Below are 24,001 nucleotides of genomic sequence, written 5' to 3' on the forward strand. Positions count from 1 at the left end.
CTGGAAGTTTGGGAATCTGTTGTTTAAACACCTGTTTCTTGTCCTCTCCTTTACCCAGCCACCTTATTGAGATGTGACCTGATGGTGAAACTGGTCAATCTTCCTCAGATCTTCAGAAGTACTCTTTATATTTCTCTCAAGGCCTTCCCATATTCCACCTGAAATCTGGAAGGGGATGGACTTTACTGTTTGGGCCAGGGAATCCCAGGGCAAGCTACTTGCACCACCCAGGCCATAATGTGTCTGTGAGATCCTAATGTATTCCCCCTTTGGTGTCGGTACCCAACAAAACCCAAGGCCCAAAAGGCTTACTAGCCCTCTTGGAGAAATTCCTTAATTACGAACTTTTGATTCCATGCTATTTTACTTGTGATCCTTCCATCCTGCCAGTTAAAAAACTAAAAAATGGGGAGTATTGCATGGGACAAGACCTCAGAGCTGTCAGTAAGGCCATCATTCCAATTCATCCCATAGTTCCTAATGCTTACACCATCCTCACTCAGCTTCCAGGGGCTACACAGCGATTTTCTACTTTAGCTCTTAAAGATGCCTTCTTTTGTATACTACTCCATAAACACACAATTTCATTCTGCTTTCGAGCGGGCACCTTTAGGGGAACCAAACAAACCACGGAGAGGGTCAGTCCAACCAGGGTTTCTGAGACAACTCCCACTTATTTGATCAGGCACTAGAAAAAACCTGAAGGGATCTGGAAATGAGTAATGGTAGTTTTATCTAGTATGTAGATTATCTGCGGCCCAATCCAGGAGGCTTCGCTGGCTGCCACCATACAAGCTCTTAACTTTCTAGGCTTCCAGGGTTATTGGGTGTCCTTATAAGGCACTCATCCCCCAGCAGTTTGTTAAGGGTCTGAGCCATGAACTAATCTCCAAATCTCATTCCCTTTCTGCAAAGAGAAAGCAGGCTATCTTGTCACTCGGAAACAGCTGTGTTTGTTTCTAGGTAAGACAGGATTGTGTAGACTTTAGAAACCTGGACTTGCCTCTTTATGATTCTATTCCAGCTCCTGAATCACTCACTCTCCTTAGACTAAGGACCTGATCAGGTCCTGAAAGCTAAATTCACTGCGGCCCCAGCGTTAGCCCTGGCCAATTAAGAAAAACCTTCCAGTCTGTATGGTGATGAATGGTAGCCTTGGGAGCTCTAATTCAATTTAATTCAATTTCTAGACTCCAATCTTAGACCGCTGGTTTACTTTTCTAAGTAATTTAACTCTGTGGCCTCTGGGTGGCCCTCATATCTCACAGTAGTGACTGCTACAGCTCTTTTATTGGAGGAAGCTTCTAAACTCACTTTTGGTCAACCTGTGGCTAAAGCACTCCCTCTGGAACCTCCTCTTAGAGGACCAAACTCATTTCCCTCATCAGAGCTGTGGAGTTGGGGAAAGGACTGGGAGTTAACTTCCATCCTGATTCTAAACATGCTTTCCATATTTTACATGCTCATGGGCCTATATGGGAGGAAAGGGAATTCTTGACAGTCAAACATTAATCATGCAAGGGAAATCCTATAATTATGTCAAGCTGTCTGTGCACCTCGAAAGGTTTCTGTTATATTTGGTAAAGGACATCCAAAGGGGGACTCATTCCAGGCCAGGGGTACCAGGCTTGCTGACTCAGTGGCCCAAGCTGTTGCATGTCTTCCCCCAGCTCCTTAGGAGATGCTTATATATCCTCCCATAGTTCCTGAGAACAGGCCCTTGCTAAAGAAAGGGAATACACGCTCTTGCCCTTCCAAATATCCCCAGACCAACTTTTAATCCTAGAGCCAGTAGAAACTTTTCCTTGGCCTACACCAAGTTACTCACTTGGGAAAGATCATTCATTAGTCCTTGATGAAACCTATTTTCACTGGTTATGAGCTGGGAGAAATCATTGAGAGAGTTTTCCAGGCCCGTCCAATCTCTGCTCAGGTGAACCCAGAGGGTGCCACTAAAATCCTTTTAAAAAATCTGTTCAGGGGAGAACTTTATTCATGTGCCTCCATGCAAGGGTTTCAAATTACTTCAGTTTTTGTTGACACCTTAACCAAATGGGGAGGAGACTTTCCCTGTTTTGGCTCTTCCTGGTTTAGGTATAAATTTAGGTAGGAATTTGGTAGGACTCCTTCTTTGCCTATTTTCCCAAACAATTTATATAGTATTGGAATTAATTGTTCTCTAAGTGTTTGATATTCACTTGTGTGTATTCATCTAGCTCTGGAGATTTTTTTCTTAGGCAGTTCAATGGTGGTTTGTTCAATTTCTTTTTCTAAAATAGGATTATTTAAGTATTTTATTTCCTCTTTTGTTAATCTGGGCAATCTATAGTTTTGTAAATCTTTGTCCATTTCACTTAGATTGTCAGATTTATTGTTATATAGTAGGTCAAAATAGCTCCTAGTTATTACTTTAATTTCCTCTTCATTGGTGGTTTTATTTTTGATAGTGGTAACTTCTTTTCCTTTTCTAACCAAGTTAACCAAAGGTTTATCTATTTTTTTTTCATAAAACCAACTCTCAGTTTTATTTATTAATTCAATAGTTTTCTTACTTTCAGTTTTATTAATCTCTCCTCTGATTTTCAGAATTTCTAATTTGATATTTAATCGGGGGCTTTTAATTTGTTCTTTTCCTAGCTTTTTAAGTTACATGTCCAATTCATTGATCTTCTCTTTATTTTATTTATGTAAGTAAGATTCAAAATTTCCCCTAAGAATTGCTTAGGTGGCATTCCACAATGTTGTCTTATTATTATCATTCTTCTGGATGATGTTATCGATTGTTTTATGATTTGTTGTTTGACTCTGGGTAAGAGCTTTTCCTTGGAGGACTAAAAAAGTTCAGGAGGTATCAAACTTTTTACTGAAAGTGATTATACCTGATTTTGGCTTGTCTAGCTCTTCATGGAGTGACAATAGCCCAGCCTCACAGACAGCTCAAATTCTGGTAGAGAAACTTAAAATCAATTGTCATCTCCACTCTGCCTGGCACTCTCAGTTCACTGAGAAGGCAGAAATTATGAATCATATCTTTAAGTGAGTCCTTACTAAGCGGTGCCTGGAGATTTATGAAGACTGGGTGAAAACTCTCCTCATTGGACAGCTTAGAATCCCAGCTCAGCCTCTTGGAGCTCCCGTATGTGTGGCCATTCTTGACCTCTGATATTCATGTGTAAACTCAAAACAACAACTAGTCACTCAGTTTGTCACCCAGCTTGGTGTTGTGTGAAAGACTCTTTCTGTATAGGTATACAAATGTCTCCCAAGATTGGCAGATGTTCATTCCCAGATAGTTACCCCAATAAATTTAGGAGAGATAATATAGTTAAAATCCTGGAAGATTAAAAAAAACTGATCCCTTGACCCAAAGTGGCAAGGGAAACACTGAGTCATTGTGATCACCCCAACTCCTGTCAAACTCGAAGGCCTCCCCAGTTGGACCCATAATAAAGCTGTGCTCTCCTTCTGACGCCAAACTCATGCCAGTATACATGTGAGCCAGAGGAGAGCCTGAAGCTGCCTGTTCAGAAAACAGACATCCTTTGGACATCCTGAATGAATAAAAAAGACATTACCTGGGTGATATTTTTTTCTCAGTCCTCCTGATAATTTTATAAGAATAAAATGTTAAAATGACAAAATTCCAATGATCGTGCCTTCTGCCCTGGCAGCTTATCCATTTACTGTGCCCCATATGTGATTTCCTTCTTGTTATTACTGATTGTTTTTGCCCCCAATGAAGGGGAGGAAATTCAGGTAGGGCCAGCCAAGGATGGCAAAGACTCAGTGATCTGCCTTGCCGACAACCCTCAGGCAGGGCTCCACCAGAGACCAGTTGTCCAACCCATCAGGTCTGTCTTTTCCTTTTTCCACAGGCACCCTCCCCCCCAGGGAATCTCACTTTTTATTTTGGAGGATAGCGAAGAGCAAGGAGCCAAGCAGGTAAATTTATAGGGCTTTGGGGAGTACAAAACAAAAAACAGAAGAGGGTAAATGGATTCCACATATACTCAATTTAAATCATCTCCCTCCTGAGAGAGAAAGGCAGGGACATTTCTACAATCCTTGTCAGCTTGAAGTGTAATGCCTCAGTTTCCCTGAATTATTATACCCCAGTTTCCCTGAATTATTATATTATGCCCTGGATAAAAATTATTATGGCCACCCCCCACCTTCCTTATCCCATTAAGCTCTGGCCACTTTCACATTCCAAAGAGTCATAAAACTCCAGATGGCTCATCTCAAATGCCTGGGTATTGCTCACTCTCTCTTGCCTAGACTTGCTGTCTCCTACTTCTGACCTTCTTGATCCCTCAATCTGTCAGAACTAAATTATGATCCTCTCCTGAAATATGACTCATGCACTCACCTAGTGTTCTGCCCCATCTTGCCTTTGTTTCCCTGATAACTGAAGCCTATAAAAGTCTCTGGAATTGATTGCTCACTGCTGGATGCTTTGAGTCATGAGTCCCATTCAGCCGGCTGATTTCAGCTAGCCCACATCCTCCATTATTAAAATATTAAAACTAATCTCTGTCTTGCCTCACTTTCTTCAGCATTACTGAAGCAGTTACAGAAGCAATGACTTTTGCTCCTTTGGGTCCTAACTGCTTGAGGCTATTTACCAGGGAAACAATGTTCTTAGAAACACAACCATTAGGGATGATAATGGTGAAGGCTCTAAGCTGTCTTGTCTTAGAAATGCTATATCTCTGCCTTTGTATTATTTTGTCCTAATTTACATTTTAGAGCCATCTTGTTTTAGTTTATATTTGATGGCCAGATGGGGTGCTGGGAGATGCCTTATCTAACCACTCCCCAACTCCACCTGTAAGATGGGGGATATGAAGCACCAGGTTTTCTCTCATGTTTTCCTATAAAAATACCTCTTTGTCCCCTGCTTTTTTTGCAGGTTCCATTTTGAAACGTAGCCTGCTGTCAACAATTTCACATAATAAAAAACTTTGCTTCTTGATTTGGAGATGGTCTACAAATTCTTTTTTTTTTTATTATAGTAACATTTTATTGACAGAACCCATGCCAGGGTAATTTTTTACAACATTATCCCTTGCACTCACTTCTGTTCTGATTTTTCCCCTCCCTCCCTCCACCCCCTCCCCCAGATGGCAAGCAGTCCTATACAAGTTAAATATGTCGCAGTATATCCTAGATACAATGTATGTGTGCAGGTCCGAACAGTTCTCTTGTTGCACAGGGAGAATTAGATGCAGAAGGTAGAAATAACCCAGGAAGAAAAACAAAAATGCAAGCAGTTTACATTTATTTCCCAGTGTTCTTTCTTTGGGTGTAGCTGCTTCTGGACATCATTGATCAATTGAAACTGAGTTAGAGCTTCTCTTTGTCAAAGAAATCCACTTCCATCAGAATACATCTTCATACAGTATCGTTGTTGAAGTATATAATGATCTCCTGGTTCTGCTCATTTCACTCAGCATCAGTTCCTGTAAGTCTCTCCAAGCCTCTCTGTATTCATCCTGCTGGTCATTTCTTACAGAACAATAATATTCCATAGCATTCATATACCACAATTTACCCAGCCATTCTCCAATTGATGGGCATCCATTCATTTTCCAGTTTCTAGCCACTATAAACAGAGCTGCCACAAACGTTTTGGCACATACAGGTCCCTCCCTTCTTTAGTATCTCTTTGGGGTATAAGCCCAGTAGAAACACTGCTGGATCAAAAGGTATGCGCAGTTTGATAACTTTTTGGGCATAATTCCAGATTGCTCTCCAGAATGGTTGGATTCGTTCACAACTTCACCAACAATGCATCAGTGTCCCAGTTTTCCTGCATCCTCTCCAATATTCATCATTATTTTTTCCTGTCATCTTAGCCAATCTGACAGGTGTGTAGTGGTATCTCAGAGTTGTCTTGATTTGCATTTCTCTGATCAATAGTGATTTGGAACACTCTTTCATATGAGTAGTAATAGTTTCAATTTCATCATCTGAAAATTGTCTGTTCATATCCTTTTGGTCTACAAATTCTTTTGAGACACCATGACACCAGTCCAGAACCCCAATACTTTTTTGGATCCTTAACAATCAGAACTGTGTTTCTGGAAAATCCCCATTCTGGCTTTGGCCAAAAACCCTGAGGGTCTTCCCCTCCCAGATTTATTTATTTAGATTTTTTTTCTGACTAGGTGAATGAGGAGATTCTTTGCCTCAATTGTTACCAAGTCTTAATCACTAAATGAGTGTGACCACAGTCAAATTGAGACCCATTTGAAGATTTAGCCTAAAAAGGCCAAGGTTTTCCATTGCATTCAGGGCCATCTCCAGTTGTCCTGATTTATATCTGGTCACTGGACCTAGATGACTCTGGAGGGGAAAGTGAGGCAGGGGACCTTGCACAACCTTCCCTCACCCAAATCTAACTCACTTGCATGTCACGGCATCACCTCCATGATGTCATGATCCTCTTGGGGAAGGAAATCCCTTTAGTAGTTGAGTGGAAGATGAACAGGAAAGGGTAGAGACTGGAATCACAGACTCAGCAATGGGCTATGGCAATACTATCCCCAGTTTTCAGCTGAAGTGGTAGAAGCAGCTAGAGATGAAGGGACTTGCTCAGGATCAGAGCTAATAACTGAGGCTGGATTTAAACTCGTTTCCAATGGTCATGCACTACCTGACTGACAAGGCCATTATTTGCTTTTTTAAAAAAGCATGTAGCAAATTACACATATTGCTTTTAAAAACTGACCTGCTTGTCTACACTCCCTTCTGATTTTTTTTCTTTTTTTCTGTCCATTTTACACAGTGGACTTGTTTTTTGCATCACTCTAGCAGTAATGATGTTCTTCTCCCCTAATTCCTCCTTTCTCCTCCAATCCCCCTTCCAAATAAAAAACCTAAAGAAAGACAAAACCAACTTTGTTACAGGTCATTAAATCAAGCTAAACCAAACCAGAAAGTGACTGTCCACCAAATGTCTGTCATTTTCGTTACCCAGTGACCACTTCCTTTCCACCATCAGGGAGTCAATGGACTCCTCTTCAGGAGTCATGCTTAGTCACTGAATTAATCTGAAGTTTTTTGCCTTTCATACTTATGTTTCTTTATAATATCATCTGCATTCAATGAAGTAGAGTCCTTTTAAGCATTCTTGATGAAAAGACCAGAGCTGAATAGAAAATTTGACTTTCAGATACAAGATTCAAGAGAAGCATAAAAAGGTAAATAGGAAAGTAAAATCATAAGGAACTTAATAAGGTTAAATCGTTTACATTCTTACATAGGAAGATGATACTTGTAACTCAAAAGAACTTTCTCATTATTAGGGCAGTTAGAGTATATATAGACAGAGGGCACACGTGTGAGTTGAATATAAAGAGATGATATCAAAAAATAAAATTAAGGGGGGAAAAGAGGAATGTTCTGGAAGTAAGGGAAAGGGAGAGGTATGGTAAGATAAATAATCTCATAAAACAGACAAGAAAAAGCTTTTACAGTGAAGGGGAAGAGGAGGAGGAAAGAGGGAGTGAGTGAACCTTACTCTCATCAGAAAATGCTCAAAGAGAATAACATGCACACTCAATTGGATACAAAAATATCTTATCTACAGAAAAAAAAGGGGAAAAGGGAAGATTAGGGGTTAACAGAAGAGAAGCCGATTGGTGAGAGGGGGTAGCCAAAAATAAAACTTTTTTGAGGAATTACATGATGAAAGGAGAGAGAATAAAATAAATGTGGTGGCAGGAGGAATAGAATGGAGGATAATAGGAAAGCAATTGTGAAAAAAAATTTAAAGCAAATTTCTCTGAAAAACATCTAATTTCTCAAACATGTATAGAACTGAATAAAATGTATAAAAATAAGAAACGTTCCCCAAATGATAAATGATTAAAGGATATGTCCAGTTTTCAGATGAAGTAATCAAAGCTAGCTATAGCTATATTAAAAAATGTTCTTACCCATTATTGACTGGAGAAATATCAATTAAAATAATTTTGAGATATTAACCCATACCTATCAAACTGCCTAATAGGGCAGGGAAACAAATGACACGTTAGAAGGGATGTAAGAAAAATGAGATATTAACGCACTGTTGGTGAAATGGTGAATTGATTCAACCATTCTGCAGAACAATTTTTAGCTATGCCGAAAGGATATAAACCATGAATACTCTTTGACCTAGCAATACCACGTTCATATCCCAAGAGAGATAAAAAAAACTCAAAGGAAAAGGACCATGTATACAAAAGTATTCATAGCTGCTGTCTTCTGGGGGCAAAGAATTGGAAACTGAGGGGATGCGGAAGAAATTGTGGTTTGTGATTCTGATAGAATACTGTTGTGCTATAAGAAATGATAGACAGAATGCTCTTAGAAAAACTTGGAGAGATTTCCATGAGCTGATGCAAAGTGACTTCTACTACTAGGGACAAGGAAGCAGCAATATTGTAGGATGATCAGCTGTGAGTGATTTAGCTATTGGCAATATAATGATTCAGGACAAATTTGAAGGACTTAAGATGAAAAGTTCTCTATATAAAGGGAAAGAGCTGAGGCTATCTAAATCCTGCTATAAACATACTTTTTAAACTTTATTTTTCTTGAGGTTTTTTTTGGGGGGGAGAGGAGGGCTGTTTTCCTTTACAACATGACTATCATGGAAATGTTTTGCATGATCACACTCGTGTAGTCTATATCAAATCGCTTGCCTTGTCAATGAGAGGGGATGGCGAGAGAGAAATGAAGAACATTTGAAACTCAAAGTTTTAAAAACAAATGTTAAAAATTGTTTTAATAAAATTGTTTAATAAATGTTTAAAAATTGTTTAATAAAACAAAATAGTTGTTTTAATAACTGGGAAAAAATAAAATGCTAAATAACATTTTAAAAACATTATTTTCCTAGTATAAACAGTTCTCTTGGTTCTGCTCACTTTGTTCTGCACTTGTTTATGCTGACCAGAATTCTCTGAAATCATTTCTTTTCTCATTTCTCATAGGGTATTACGTATATCTCTATTCCAGTTTTTGCTCAGCCATTGCCTAATTAAGGGGAATCCCCCCAGATATTTCCCTTCCTCTTTTCATCATTTAGTCTCCTGTCCTGTCCTCTCTTCCCCTTTCTTTCTGTTCCATCCCCTGCCCTCCCCTCCTTTCTCCTCTCCTTAACTCTATGTGCTTCTATTTCTTAAAATTTAAAATAAGGATGACCGTATCAACTCTCTCCCAAAATTATGAGAATCAAACGACATAATATTTGTAAAGTGCCTAGCACAATCAGGCACTCGGTAGGTGATTAATAAATGCTTATTTCCAGTTTCTCTGGTTTTCCTTCCCCTCTCCTCTTCTTCCTTTTCTCCCTCTTTTTCTGGTTTCTCCAGCTTCTTTTGAGTTCCAACTAAAGTCCTTCCTGATGGAAGAGGCTCCTACCACCCCCCTCACCCCAGGTCTCCTTAATTCTAGTTCCTTCCTCTTCTTAATCTATTGCCACTTTTCCCATCTAGTCTTAGTCATAGTTGTTGTCATGCCACATTACACAGTGAACTCTTTAAGAACACTTCCTGTCTTTGCCTTTTTCTACATCCCCAGACTTAGTACAGTGCCTGGCACACAAGTAGGCATTTAACTCATGCATATTAACTGTTGACTGACTCCTTGTCTCCTCACTTTTCCAAAGAAGTATCTCTCAATCCCTCTGAATGCTAGGGCCTTCCCTCTCCTCTTTATTCCCCATTTTCCAGGTCTTTATCTTGTCAGTATTGTTACTGACAGATGGTTTCCCCCAAAGATTCTTTCAAGACTTCATATAGGCAAAATGATACCGGGTTGACAGGAAATTTTTTTTTATATATATTGCAATGTTGTATATTCCTCTTAGGCTGTAAAAGTTGAAGAAAAGTCAGATACTCCATTCAATATCATAAAAGTTGAACAAACTTTGTTAGAGTCATTAGCTCATTTATCCCGAGGAAACAAACTTCACCAAATTTTCTGGGTAAACTCTATCAGGTTATAGACTAAACTACATTCAGAGAGTACACAAATAGACTAAATGAAAAAGAAGTTTCCCATGTTTCCAAGGAATCTGGGACCGTTTTGGCTGCTCATGCATGGCATGTTTAGGCTTTAAGTAAAATTCACATTCCATGGGAAAGATTTTGCTCAGATGAGGTTAATATTAACAGAAGAAAGGGTTTTAGATAACCAAAATTTGCAGGAGGAATGACACTTAGTCTCAAATAATAAAAGGAAATTTAATAAATAAAAAATAATAATTCCCATTATTGCTTAGTTGTTTTAGGGAGGTGGGAGCTGGGTTACAGTTCTGGAAAGCATCTCAGCCAGAAGCCCCCTTCTTACTGTGAGTATAAATATATTAATGAGAGGAGAGGAAAGAAGAGAGGGGACAGTGAAGAGCATATCCTAGGAGGATCATGAGTCTGGGATAGATGACTGGAGAGCCTCAGTCCTGCATTTCCAGAAGGAGGAGAGAGAAATCATTATTTTTCTCTTATATTTGGAACCACTTAGTAAATGGCGAGTGAGGTTTTTCCTTTCTATTTGCTCATGCAGGGACCAGTGTCTGTAGACACTGATCGATACAATCAGTCTTTGAAGGACATTGCTGACAGGTGAGTTTGTCCAAATCTTCTGAAGTTCCCGACCTAACCAACTCTTATGAAGAGATTTTTCTAGGTGGACTCTTGCCCTTGGGAAGTAAGCCTTTGCCCTTACAGACCCTCCTTTAGAATTTGGGGTGACCCAGCTTGTGAAGGAGCAAACTAAGCTGAGGGGCCTGGATAGAGATGGATTCCTTTGTCCAGATTGATTGGAGGCTGCTGAGAGTCGTGATCAAATCATGTTCCCAACAGGAGGAGCTGGAGACTTTTAGCCCACCTCCTCAGTCACCCCTTCATTAATTGTGTTCACAATCCAGGCTGATTTTCACCTGTCAAAGGCTCCTCCTTTCCAAAGGTATTTAAGCATTAAGGGATCTCCATGGTTTTGTCTTTGTTTGTCAAGAGAGAACAACGGTCATCAAGTTATTGAGCATAATTAATAAACTGATCATTAATAACCCAGAAACTCTCTCGAGTGCGTCAGGTGTCACAAAAGCGCATCGTGACTGTTCTTGCTTGATAATTTGTCCCTTGGGCTCCTGCCCAGCGTTCTGTGGCCCATGGAACAATCTCATTCTGGTGGAGCTAATTGGAGCTCATTTTATATCAGAGGCAAATGAAAGAGGTTTTATCCCAGGCCAAACAGGCAGTTCAGGTCCTGGTCCTTGGTCTCCAACTCCAGGCCTCCTAAGTAAGTCTGAAGGGCCTTCATAAAAGCTCAGAGGGAAATGGAGGAAGGAGATGGAGGAGGGAGATGGAGGGAGGGAGCTCTCTCTGATTCCCCCAATAACCAGTCACCCATCACAGAGACACCTTTCCTTCCTATTCTCCCAATAAAGAGAGAGTTGTTCTCTCCTCCCAAACCCAGGCCTGAGCACACTGGGAGTCAGTAGGAAGAACGGGGTCCTTAAAGGGACTGCCATCCTCATTCTGGTCTCCACTTCTCTCTGGCCCCTACACTTGTACTGAGGGCAGGACCTGTCCGGTGCTGATCAGGGTCGGGACTGTCCGCCCCGGGCGTGGTGCCCGAGCCGGGAGGGGGCGCAGCTCCCAGCGGCTTGGGGTCCCCTCTGCCCCTCCCCTGGGGCCACCAGCGTCCGGCTGCCTGGGCGGGGCAGGGGCTGCGGGGCCGGGGCTCCTCCCTCCCGGCCCGGGCTCAGCGCAGGGCGGCGTACAGGCTGGGCTCCGCCCGGGCCGAAGGGGGAGGCTCCTGGGCCCCCGCCCTGAGACTGCCGAGGTTCAGCTGGGCGTACGTCACTTGCTGAGGGTCTTCCCCGGGGGGAGCCTGCGGGAGGAGAGGAGGGGCTGAGGGAGGGGGGCAGCCTGAGCCCACCTCCCGCTGGGTGTGGGTGGGAGCCTCCCCCATGGGCCCCCCTCCCCCCCTGGAGGACCGCTGTGTCCTCCGGTCCGGCCTGTGTCGGCGCCGTCCTCCCCGCGGTCTGAGGCAGAGAAGCAGGGGCTCAGGTCCGGCCTGCCCAGGCGGGCCTTCCCTCAGCCCCTCCCCCCCCGCCTGCCCTCACTCACACGTCTCCTCCATGGGGTCGGGGGTCTGAGTGGGGAACCAGGGGACAGAGTGAGGGGGGTCTGGGAAAGGGGGCAGGGGCGATGGGGGCGGGGGGGGGGGTGTGGGGGAGGGCTGGGAAGGGGGCAGGTGCCTGGGGGAGGGTCTATCTGGGGCCCACCTCTTGGGGTCCGCCCCCCCCTCTGCTCCGGGTTGCCGTGGGGAGGTCGGGTCAGCCTTCCCGGGCCGGGGCCCCCCCCGGCCCCAAGAACTCACTGATCTTGGTCCAACAGCGGCGACAGCAGAGGAGGAGGAGGAGGAGGAGGAAGAGCAGGATGAGCAGCGCCGAGACGCCCAGCAAGATGCTCCCATGTTTCTTGGAGAGACCTGGGGGGTCGCGGATGAAGACCAAGGAGGAGGGGTCTGAGTGTCCCTATTCTTTGGGGAGCCCCGGCCCAAGGGAGGGGGACAGAAGCCTGTCCTCAGGGAGGCCCCAGGCTTCTTAGGATCCAGGCCTCCGGACTTTATTAAGCTCCCCACACAACCCCAGAGCACAGGGGACAAAACAGAGCAGCCCCTGCCCTCGGGGGGAGTAAGGGGGGTTACATTCTCCTGCTACCCAAGGGAGAAGGCTTCTCTCGACTGAGGTGGGGGAGGGGCAGGAAAGGCTTCCTTGGGGGTGGGGGGGCCCGGCTAAGTGTGGGGATTTCCGGCAGAGGAGGAGGTGGGGGAGGGTGGGGGTGGGGGGCAGTCTGGGCAAAGGCCCAGAGGTGGGGGAGAGTAAAGTCCTACAGGGATTTGAATGGGGGGCCATGGGTAAGGTGACGCATCCGCCCCTCCCCCTCCTGTTGGCTCCCCAGTTACTCACCAAAGCAGTTCTGGTCTCCAGAGCTCCCAGTGTTTGTCTCTGTGGATGAGGAAGGGTCAGCGTCAGGGGCTGGGCAGGGGAGGCCTGGGGGGAGCCCCTGGCATGAGCCCCAGCTCTGCCCAGACTTTCTGCGTGTGGGATGTTGGACAAGAGCCTCCCTTCTCGGGTTCTCACTTTTTCATCTGTGAAATGGGCGTGTGTGCTCATGATCTCTGCTGTCTGGCCGGATGGGAGGTTTGATGCTCCCATGATGCCTGAGTGCCCTCTCCTAGCTGTGGCCTGAGCTTGGGAAGGGACACAGGGAGAAGGGAGAAGCTGGGGTAGGAGAAGGGGCCCTCTGAATCCTCAGGGCCCCTTGTCCTGGCTGTCCCAGGACCCTGAGCTTCCCCCTCTGTCTTGGGGCCCTGAGGCTGTGCTGTGTCAGTGGGAGGCTGTGCTGGACAGAGGAGGGATGAGGGGTGAGGAGCTCACTCTGGTGCTTCCAGCTTAGAGGAACTGGGCTAAGGGCACCTGAGCAGCCCCTCCCTCATCTGTGGGGAAGCAGGGATGGCAGAAGCAGAGCCCCCTCCCCATAGTCCCTGCTGTGGCTGTGTGGGTGAGGGAGGGGCACAGGGGCTCCAGGAAAGGATAGAGAAGAAAACATACTTGGGGCCGCCTGGCCCTCTCTGCTCCCCCCTCCCCAGCCCCTTCCTGGCAGCCGGGATCTCCCTCCTTCCCTAGCTTGGAGCCCCTCCTGCCTGTGTCCCAGGCCTCCATCCCTCCTCACACTCCGAGACAGGGGGTACCAGGCCCTGGCTCAGGCCGCAGGAGCAGGAGAGGAACAGAGACTCCCTCCCTGTGCTGATCGTACCTAGTTCCTCACTGGGTGGGGAGGGGGTCAGAGCTTGGGTGCCTCCAGGGCTGGGGGGGAGGGAAGGATCCTTTGAGGTTCCTGGAACAAAGAGGGAGAAGGGGGAGGGGCTTGTGGGTATTACTCTCCCCCACCGGCTCAGCCCTGGCCTCCTCAACCCCTTTCCTGGGACCAGGAAATATTGTCTGTATGTGGGTAACTGGACTGGCAGCCAATGGGGAGGGGTCTAGAGGGCCCAGGGATCAGAGGCCCAGGGTCTGGGGCCTTCTCTGAGCACGACCCATTGCCCAGACCCTCCCTGCCTCCCTCTGAGGCTCCCCACCAGCCCTCCTGGCCCCTGGGGGCCCCTGGGACAGGGAGGGAGCTTAGCAGGGCTGGGAGGAAGGGGGAGGGCCGGGGTCTCTCACCTGTGACCCTGAGCTCCAGGGGGTCGCTGGGGAATGACCACTCATGGGGGGAGAGCCTCTGAAAGCTGTAGCATCGGTACGTCCCTCCATGAGCAGAAGTCACAGCAGGGATGGAGAAATTGGCCTGAGCCCCTTCATTAAGGAGCTGGGCCCGGGCTTTGGTGACTTGTTCTCCATCCTTGTATAGGGCAGAGCGGTCATATCGATTCCCTGAACAGCACCAGAGGGTCACGGCCTGTCCTTCGGCCACCGTGGAGTTGGGCTGGGCTGAGAGGGAGGGCGCGTCATAGCGGTCTGCGGGGGAGGAGGGGCCGGAGTTAGGACTGGAAGACTGGCTGCTGGGGGGTGGCCTGGGCCTGCCTGGACCCCAGGATGGGCTGGAAAGTTAACTCACGTCCAAAAAAAGGCAAATTGAAGGTTTGGGGGTAGAAAAAGGGCCTTGGAAACCTCCCAGGGAAGAAAGGAAATCTCCAGCTTTTTGAGCACAGGAAGGATGTTGGACAGCATGGCAGGATGGGGAGAGTGAAAATGGGGGGTAGGGGAGAGAGGGAAAGGGAGAGAGAGAAGGAAGGAGGGATGGAAAAAGTCAGAAAGAGGAGAGAGGAAGGGAGGGAGCCCCAGAGAGAAGAACATAGGGGAAAAGAGACAGCTCAGTGCTGGGGAGACACAGGGAGGCTTCCTCCCTGGCAGGGGGCTGGGAGCCCCAGGCCCTGATCCTCTCTCATAGAATCTCTCCTTGGGGGAGGCTTGGGGTGGGGGCAGTTACAGCCGGTTATGACCCCAGTGGGCTGGCTACCACCCCCAAAGCAGAGGCTGCTTTCACTGTGGCCCCTGGGCTGGTCCCTGGGAAGCACAAAAGTAGTCTTGGCTGGGATTACTGATTTCTCTTCCACCCTGACCTCCCACAGAGACCCCTGGGGCTACCCAGAGGAGACACCCTCTCTCCTCCCTGTGCCTAGGTCTGAGCTGGGGGAGGGTACAGAGCACCAGCAGGCCCCTTCACTCTCCTCTGGCTTGATTAGGTCAGAGCTGGGAGGGGGAGATGGCTCACTAGTCCTGTGTCCCCTCCCCAGGGAACCATCAACTCTGTCTGGGCTTCTGAACCCCAAACTGAATCTCCTGCCTCCTGGGGGTGCAGAGGCCAGAGCACTGGGCCTGGATTTAAGAAAACCCCCAAATTCAAATCCAGCCTCAGATACTTCCCAGTGAGGTGATCCTGAGCTAGTCACTTCTCTGTTTGCCTCAGTTTCCCCACCTGTAAGATGAGATAGTATCCACCTGGCAGAGTTATTGTGAGGAAAGTACTTGGCATATAGTAGGTGCTATATAAATGCTGACTCCCTTCCCCCACTTCTAGCCCTAGGGGAGAGCAGAGGCTGGGACAAGGGAGAGGACAGAAGGGCAGGGTCAGGGGGGCAGCTTGGGACCAGGCTGGGCAGGGGAGGAGCTCAGGGGCTGCTGGGACCCCACGCCAGCCCTGCCTGAGGGGCAGAGTGACCTGGACTTCCTCACCCGTGGCCACCAGCTCCAGGGGCTCACTGCGCTCTGACCAGTAGTACTCTGTTCTGTAGTGGCAGGAGTAGGTCCCTGTGTCACTCAGTGACATCGATGAGATGGGAAACTCGACCTCATCTTCCTGTGACAGCTTGGAGTCGATACGTTCGTATCTAGATCCCTGATATTTCTCCAGAAAGTATTCAGCAGCCCCCGGGGACCCCCGGCACCTCAAGGTCACGCTTCTCCCCAGGGGCCCCAGTGACCCATTCTCTGCCCTGAGGGAGGGTCTGGGGAGCTTGTCTGGAAGGGAATGAGAGGTGTCAGCCCCAGGGGATCCCCTGCTCTCTGCTCCCCGAACTGGGTCCCCCTTTCAAGCCCTGCCAGCCCAGCCCAGACCCCCCCCACCTCCCTCTCCTGGGGAGCTGTCTGCTCTGGGGGGGGGGAGAGGGACTCACCTGCCTGTGCCTTCATCCTGTGGCCCAGACACAGCCCTGGCAGAGAGGACCCTGATTACTGTTGGTCAGGCCTCCACACCCTTCCCCTCAGCCCCCCCCCGCTCCCCAAGCAAGGAGACAGGACCCAGAGCCTGGCTCAGGGATACCCCCGTCCTGGTTTCCAGCTCCTCCCCTCTCCCCCCTCTTGCTGGCTGATCTCCGGCTTGTCAGGCCCTTCTCCCCCACAAAATGGGGTAGGCTGAACTTGGGGCTCTGTAAAGTCCCCTCCAGTGTGGGGGCTTCTTGGGACTCACCCAGGCACAGCAGGGCAGGGAAGGCGGGGCTCATGGTGGTCCCAGTGGGAGGGGGGCTGCTGGCCGACCCGGACGGAGGCACAGGACGCAAGTGGGGCTGGCTCTGCTCTGAGGTTCCCAAACTTCCCCTTCCTCTTTGTGGTGCTGCCTCCTTGCTGGCCCCACGCTGTGGGGGAAGGGTGGGGGCAGGCACCTTGTGACAGATGGAACAATTCTTGCTTTTTTGACGCTGATTCTGGCCCCAGAACCTGGGAAAGATCCCCGGGGAAGCGGGAGGTGTTGGCCTCCTAGACCACTGCCTCCCAATTGGCAGGAGTTGGGCTCCCCAGGGGTCTGTGAATCTGACCCTGGGGACCCAATCCTGCCCCCACCCGACCCTGGCTCTCTCTGAGACTGGGCTCAATCCCCAGTCTAGCAGAGCCTTCCCACTGCTGGTCACTAAGGGGTTAAAGGTTAACCTCCAAATAAGGGGCTGATGGGGGCGCTGCTTAGGGAGCTGCTGCCTTAGGGCCCAGGGGCAGCTGTTCTGGAGTTTCCCCAAGAACTTGTTGGCTCCAGCCCATCCTCGGGACTGCCCGGGCCTCTGCCTTCTGTGGATGGGAGGCCTGGGACTCCCCGCTTGCCCCAGACTGGAGGGTCAGGTCCCAGGACGGGCTGATTACTCTCTAGTACCAGTGCTTATGAGGCCCCCTTCCCCCAGGGCGTTCCCGTAAAATATTTAGCCAGTTGCTGCCTCTCCAATATCACTAAACCAAATGATGTCAATTAGCTCACGTGATTCCAGCAGCATTTCTGCAGCTTTTACAGAAGGAAAGTCAAGAAGCCTCTTGGAGTAGCAGAGACAGCACCGGGAGGTCTGGCTCCCCCCCACCCCCACCCCAGTCCTTGGAGGGAAACGGAAAGGGCTGACTGAGAAAGGGCAAGCATCTTTCCTTGCGGCTGCGCCCGGGGCTCTGGGCACGACTCGGACTGGCTCCCGGACCGAAATCTTCCTGAGCCCTCGGAGGCCACGGCCAATGCCATCTCCCCGCCAGCTGCCCCGTCACCTGCTGGAACCCCCGTGGGGAGTAAGGAGTGTGAGAGTGAGTGTGAGTGTGTGTGTGAGTGAATGTGAAGGTGTGAGTGTGTGTGAGTGTGTATGCAAGTTTCTGTGAGTCTATGAGTATGTACATAGGCATGTAGGTAAGTGTGTGAGTGTGAGATTGTATGTAGGGTATGTGAGGGTGTGAGCATATCTGAGTGCACATGTGTGTTCATGTGCCTATGAGTGTGTCTGCGCACACTCAGTCTTGTGGAAAAGGTGTCAGACCCTTCAGGGAGCCCCTCCCCTCCCTGGGAACCTCCTCTCCCCAACCTTCCCTCTCCGCCCCCTCTGTCTCAGGGACTTGGCCAAAGGAGCAAGGCCTCCATGGCCTCAGAGTCGGAACCAACTCTCCCTGGGCTCCTGTAGGGCCTTAGGATGCACTGACAGGCGGCCTCCGGAGGACATGCCTGGCTGGGCGCTCCCTCGTTGGCCACATGCCCCTCCACAAGCCCCAAAGCTCCTGGGCCTGGAAGGAAGGGCATGATGGGGGGGAGGGGGAGGTCTGAGTCTCTGAGGGGAGGGCAGGGCACAGGCCCAATGATTCCTGCAGCTTTTGATGTCCTCTATCAGTCTTATCTCAGAGAATCCAACGATTCCTGCTGGTTCCGAAGTTCTGTAACAGTCTCATTGTCAGCCATGCTCTTTCAGTGTCAGATGTTTCTTAAATCTTCTCCTTTGTTTTGAGGTTTTTCCCTTTTTTCTGTCTCTCTCTGCTGGACAAGGTGAATACGGCTCCTCGGCACCCGTCTGCTTCCTTCTCCGTCTGTAGAAATACAAGCAAACCCTCTCTTCCAGGCAGTTAGCTATCTGGTCCCTTCCATTTACCACTTTCTAAATCTCCCTCATCACTTGGTGATGATATTGGAGCTGCTCCCACTGGACACTGCCCTTCAGTTGGGTTAAAAAACCTGTATTCTCCCCAATTCTAATCCCTTTCTCCCATCCTGATTGTTTTTTGCCTGATTGATCATATCAGAGTATTGAAGTTCTAAATCTTATCAGGGTGTAACCTCGGCTGCCATCATGCTCCACTTGTCTTTTGATTGATACCTTGGAGCTGGGCTCTGCCTCTCATTTCCCTGGGGCAATCTACATTCTGGGCCCAGTGGAAGCCCTTGTGGCATTTTATACATGGGATTTGGGATTTTATTCTCTCTGCTCTCTCACTCTATCTCTGTATCTACATCGGGTTCTCACATGTCCTATTTTTCTACACTGAAACCATCGATGACTTTCTCTAGAAGTCCCTTGCCAAGAGGGACTCTGTCTTCCCATGTTCATTACAGTTTGGGTATAATAAGCATTTGTGCCCACTGTGGCACAGCGCCTTATGATCTCCTCTAAAGGAGCATCTTTGTCTAGTCCCCATATAATTCTTCTGCAAATCTCATTAGCATTTTCTTTAGCCAGTTGTCTTATCATTATTTCTGTAGCTGCATTTTCTCCAATAGTTCTTGTGACATCTACAGATGTCCCACAAAATCCGCAAAAGATTCATTGGGACCTTGCTCTATTTTTGTGAAGGCTTCCCCTAGGAGAAAGAACCCCAAACTTTTGTAGCAGCAGCAGCAATTTGTTCATATGCTGTTATGGGGTAATCAGTCTGTGCTAAATTGTCTGCATAGGACCTACACCTGCTAGTTGGTCAAAAGTGATTTGTATATTAACTCCAGTTTGCCTGTTGTATTGGGCTTGAATCCTACATAATTCACGAAACTCCAAAAGCCACAAGTTTTTTCCAGGTTCTAAACATGTCCTTGCTATGGATTTCCAATCACTGGGAGTTAAGATTTCATAAGCCAAACTATCTAGTGACATCTTAACATAAACCCCATAAAGAGTGCAACCCTTTTTCAAATCCTTAATTTTTTCCAGATCAAAAGGAGTGTATCTTCTCCTTTGTTGACCTGAAGAGTCAAGCTTTTCAATCACAGGGTATGCATTTATTAAATCAGATACATGCTGTCTTTCTTTTTTTAGCCTTAACCAGTACCTTTTGTAATCTTGTCATAGGCTGCATCATAGGTGATGCTGACTGTGTCATTGCCTCTCCCCCTCCACCTAGTCCCTCCACCTTGAAGGGTTAATTGAGGGAAGTAGATAAGAGGATAGGGAATGACCTAATTTCTCCTGCTGTGAAGTACCACACTCAGAATTGTACTTAACTCCATTCTTAACTGATTCTTCATCCTTTTCACCTAGTTTATTTGGCTCTTTCTTCTTTTCCCTTATTCTATAACTTATATAATTTCCTAAAGCCAGTCATATTAAGTTATATGTACAAAGTGTTTCTTTAGAAATTGAGTCAGGTCCATTATCATTGTGGTATTCACATAGTTGCTCTCCTACTAATTTCCACTCCTCTACATCTAATTCTTCTTCCTTAGAGAACCAAGGAGATGTGTATTGTAATGTTTCTAAAAGTTCAATGATCTGCTCCCAAGTTACAATCAAACCTTGGTTTTTTTATAAGTTTAACCAAGCTTTCGACACATTTTTCTTGTGATGGAGAATCTCCTTTCTAAACATTTGTCCCATTTTAGCCGAATACTACTTTAGCCCTTTACAAAGTTTCCTTCTTGTACTCACCCTAATTTCACAAATGTAGGTTCTTGGTCCCACATTCAGGTGCCAAAATGTAGTGTTCTCTTGTTTGGTTTCCTTGGGGTCTCTGGGAGCAGCCTTCATTTCAGTTCAGTAATCACCACAAGAACAGCCAGGTGTTAAAGTCCAAATCCTTTATTATCTCTTTCAAAGTCTTGTCTCCTTGCTTGGGGCCCAGTTAGCTTTCTTATAGTCCAGATACTTTATTATCTCCTTCCTGGGGCTGGGAAACTTTATGGAAAGCCTTTCAGACAGGCCTTGGTCTCAGTGGGGGAAGTGCAGGAGTCCAGGCCAGCCAGCCGGAAGGTCGAAGATCTAATTGAATTTCTCCCCTTGGTTCTGAGAGTTTAAGCTCCTGCCACCTGTCCTTTGTCTTCTCTGCCTCTGAATTTCTCTGAATGAATCCTGGCTGAAGCTCCTAACTTATATGCTCTACACTGAGTATAAACCAATCATTATATCACTAGGAAACCATTATTTGTTGTAAGATTAAATCTATCATAATGAGCCATACTAAATTAAATAACTATTGTTTCTATCAATTCCACTGACTTAGCACCTTGTAAGAATCCTTTGTTTCAAGTTCAGAGTTCTGACCCATAACACACACACACACACACACACACACACACCAATCAGTCAGTGACAACAAAATTTCTGAGACAGTAATGAGGTGTATACCAGATCACTCCTCAACTCCACCTCTAAGCCACAAAATTAACGTCTCAGTGACATAAAGCACCTACTCTCTCTTTTTCTTATAAATTTATCTTCTTAATCTTGGTTCTTTGCTAATTTTGTTTTTTGAAACTTAGCCCACTTTAATTGGTGTTACAATTATAATAAACTTTCTCCCTTGACTTGGAGATGGGTTCAAGCCCGCTTTTGAGACCCCTGGTGATCCCAGTATGGGACCCTAACATTTTTGAGGTCCTCCTTGAATACCAACAGTAAGGGTGAGGACGGCCACTCTGGCAAGAAGTTGACATGAGAGGAGCCGACTGTTTCCATCTTGTCTTTGTTCCCCTTTGGATATTCTAGAAACTTTGGGAAAGTTCTTATTTGGGTGAGAAATGGGACTCTTTTTATTGAGCTGAGTCACTTCTCTTCTAATGGGAGAGCTCCTTCATTTTGTAAGGAGGAGAAAGAGACTTCCCTTTGAGACCCAAAAGTCACACCCCAGTGTTCCATGGAGGAACATCCCTTGCTACATGTGGGAGTTCTGTCCATAGGAATATGGTTTCTTAGTTATGCAAGAAGTCTTGGTTTTGGGTTTGCTACTTTCTCTAAAAAGCTAGGACAATTTTCTTTCTATTCAGTGCTCCTTCAGTATTTGATTTTCTTAAAAGCATTTCTTGGTGTTCTAAATGGTGCTACATAAGTACATATACACATACACATGTATACATAAACATATACATACATACACACACATACATACACATATTTAAAGTCTAATTTGCTTCAGGCTTCTGAAAAAGCTCCAATCTTTATATCCATAAAAACCATTGTTTTAGATTTGTTAAAACTTTTGCTGGGCTGGAATAAGTACAAATAACTGTTTTTGGTATACAGTATGGTATTTTTTACATTAGTAAACTGAAATATTTCCTGACAAAATATAGAAGGAGAATTCTTTCCTAGATGAATTTTGCGTGTGTGTGTATGTGTGTGTGTGTGTGTGTGTGTGTGTGTGAATGAATGAATGAATGAATCCTGATGCCATTTTCTTTTCTTATAATTTTGCTTAACCCATTACTTTGAAATGTTGTTGCCTTATGCAAACATTCGGAAACTTAGGAAACTTCCTTGAATTAGAAAGAAAGTTGTTGGTATAGTTTTTCCACTGTGGTCAGTCAGTTTCTGTATCTGAAGATTTTTGCTTCCTCTTCTGGAAGGGGGAAGCACTTTTCTTTCATTTTTCTCTTCATGGAAAATAGTTAATTTTTTTGAGTCCCAGATAATTTCTTTTTTGCTTATATCCTGGAATTGTTGTTACTGGAATTTTTATCTTGCTTTACTGGTTTTTGAAGATGTAAGGAGTTTATCCAAACTGACTTGGCTTTGTCCTACTTTTGTGCAATTGCAATTTTAAAAGAAATCATATTTCTGGGTTCTCTTTGTTAAATAAAGGAAACTTAGGAAAAGGAACATAAAAGTATTTTATTAACTCAGCCCAGCATGGATTTAAAACTACTACAGATTTTATAATGGAGTAAATAACCTCCATATTGTAAGAAAGAAAATGTCTTACCAAGAACTTCACTGAGTCACTGATGAATCTGATGAGGTTTAGATTTGGGGAACCCAAATGAAATTAGGGTTTCTGGTGGTCAAGGAGTTAAATGAGGTCTAGGGGCAGGTTCAGGGTTCAAGGAGTCAAATGGAGCTCCCCCGCAACCCCTCAGTATTTGGCACAAGGATGCGAAGTTAAATGAGGTTCTCTGTACAGCAAGCAGTTCTCTGTAAAGGAATTTACATACCTGAAAACCTAGATTGATAAAAGAGGTTTATTATAGGGATTGGAAGTAAGGTTAGAAATCCTGACAGAAAGGCATAAAGTCTGTTAGGGAAATAGGTGAGGATAAGGAAAGGATGGCACTGGAAACAATATTCCAGTGGGTAGAGACCCTTGGTGTGCCAAGCGTAGGCTGCCATGTTTGGAACCTCTACAAAGAGAGATTTTTAGTTTGACTCTTTTATAATAGGGGACTTTGGCTACAAGCTGAAGGGGGCTTATGGGTAGAGTCCCAGGTTGGCTTCTCGCTGGGTTTTAGCTAGGGCTAAAATTTGAATTGAATTCAACGGGTTTTAGGACTGAGCCCACCCAGAAAACAAACATGAAACTGTTTATGCTTGGGGTGGAGTCCCCTCACTGACTGGCAGAGTCGAAGGAGGTTTTCTCCTTTAAGGATTGTCAGTTTTAGGGTTCCCTCTTCAAATCTATGAAATGGATCACAAAAACTGGCTAAGCTAAGCAGAGTTTTGAAATGCAAAGACAATCTTCTGTTTTGTATTTAGTGCAAATCCCTCCCCTGATTTCCCACCCGTTGAGTGATGTGAAGGTTCAGATCATGAATCTCCACATATAATTGCATCATTAGGTCTTCTCCCCACTCGATCCCCCACGTGAGTGTAAATCTTCTCCTTTGATTGCCCCATTACATTTGCCCCCCCCATAAGTGATTCTTCACCTCTAGTTACATTTTACAATACTGCTTCCATTCTAAGTCTCTGCCTTACATTTTCCTTTCTTTTAAAGGAATCTCCCATTCCTAATTGTATTTTCCTTTTAAAAAATATTTTCTTTTTTGCATCCTAGCTTTCCGTTTCTTCAGTTTCAATTTTCTAAATTGTTTCATTCAATTTTCGTAACTGTGGAAACTAAACTCCCATCTAATTCCTACAATATGAAAGCAAAAATATGTTGATTGTTGCAAGTAAAATGAGGAGATGAGATTACTGTGACCCCAGTTTGTCCCTCATCACATAATTTGGAAAGATGGGATTAGTGCACATGTTTGGGGTATTTCCAGACCACCATCTCCAGCAGACTGGCTGCCCACATGTCCAAAATTTAAGCAAGGCTTTAAACATGAGGTTACTCAAACAGACTGCACTTATCTGTCACCCCATTATCTGACCATTTTGCCCTGTTTTGTTCATGACAAAGAAGGGATACCCTTACGGGATAGCATAGCTATAGTTGGGGTGAAAACTAGAAAATGGTACTAATTTTCTCCTAATTTACTATAAAGGATTGTTGAGGAAGAAATGATAAGTAGTTTAAAGATAGGTATCAGGTCCATAGTGCATAGAGAACAGTTTAAAAAAAAAG

General features: G+C 46.0%; 1 protein-coding gene across 2 annotated transcripts in view; it reads right to left on the reverse strand.

Annotated features, from left to right (window-relative positions):
* LOC105750197 (platelet glycoprotein VI-like) overlaps positions 1-17,004 on the reverse strand; it is an 84,024-nt gene extending 67,020 nt beyond the window's left edge. Inside the window, exons 1-5 of one of the 2 annotated variants that reach the window (XM_031963467.1) lie at positions 16,476-17,004; positions 16,183-16,218; positions 15,743-16,027; positions 14,231-14,524; positions 13,824-13,904 (exon numbers count right to left, since the gene is read on the reverse strand). In XM_031963467.1, coding sequence (XP_031819327.1) covers positions 13,824-13,904; positions 14,231-14,524; positions 15,743-16,027; positions 16,183-16,218; positions 16,476-16,509 — 730 coding nt within the window. In that variant the 5' untranslated portion in view covers positions 16,510-17,004. The remainder of the gene's footprint in view (positions 1-13,823; positions 13,905-14,230; positions 14,525-15,742; positions 16,028-16,182; positions 16,219-16,475) is intronic. The other variant, XM_031963469.1, reaches the window with a different exon arrangement.
* Between the last annotated feature and the right edge of the window lie 6,997 nt (positions 17,005-24,001).

This window comes from Sarcophilus harrisii, chromosome 3, assembly GCF_902635505.1.
Source record: "Sarcophilus harrisii chromosome 3, mSarHar1.11, whole genome shotgun sequence".
Taxonomy (NCBI): Eukaryota; Metazoa; Chordata; class Mammalia; order Dasyuromorphia; family Dasyuridae; genus Sarcophilus; species Sarcophilus harrisii.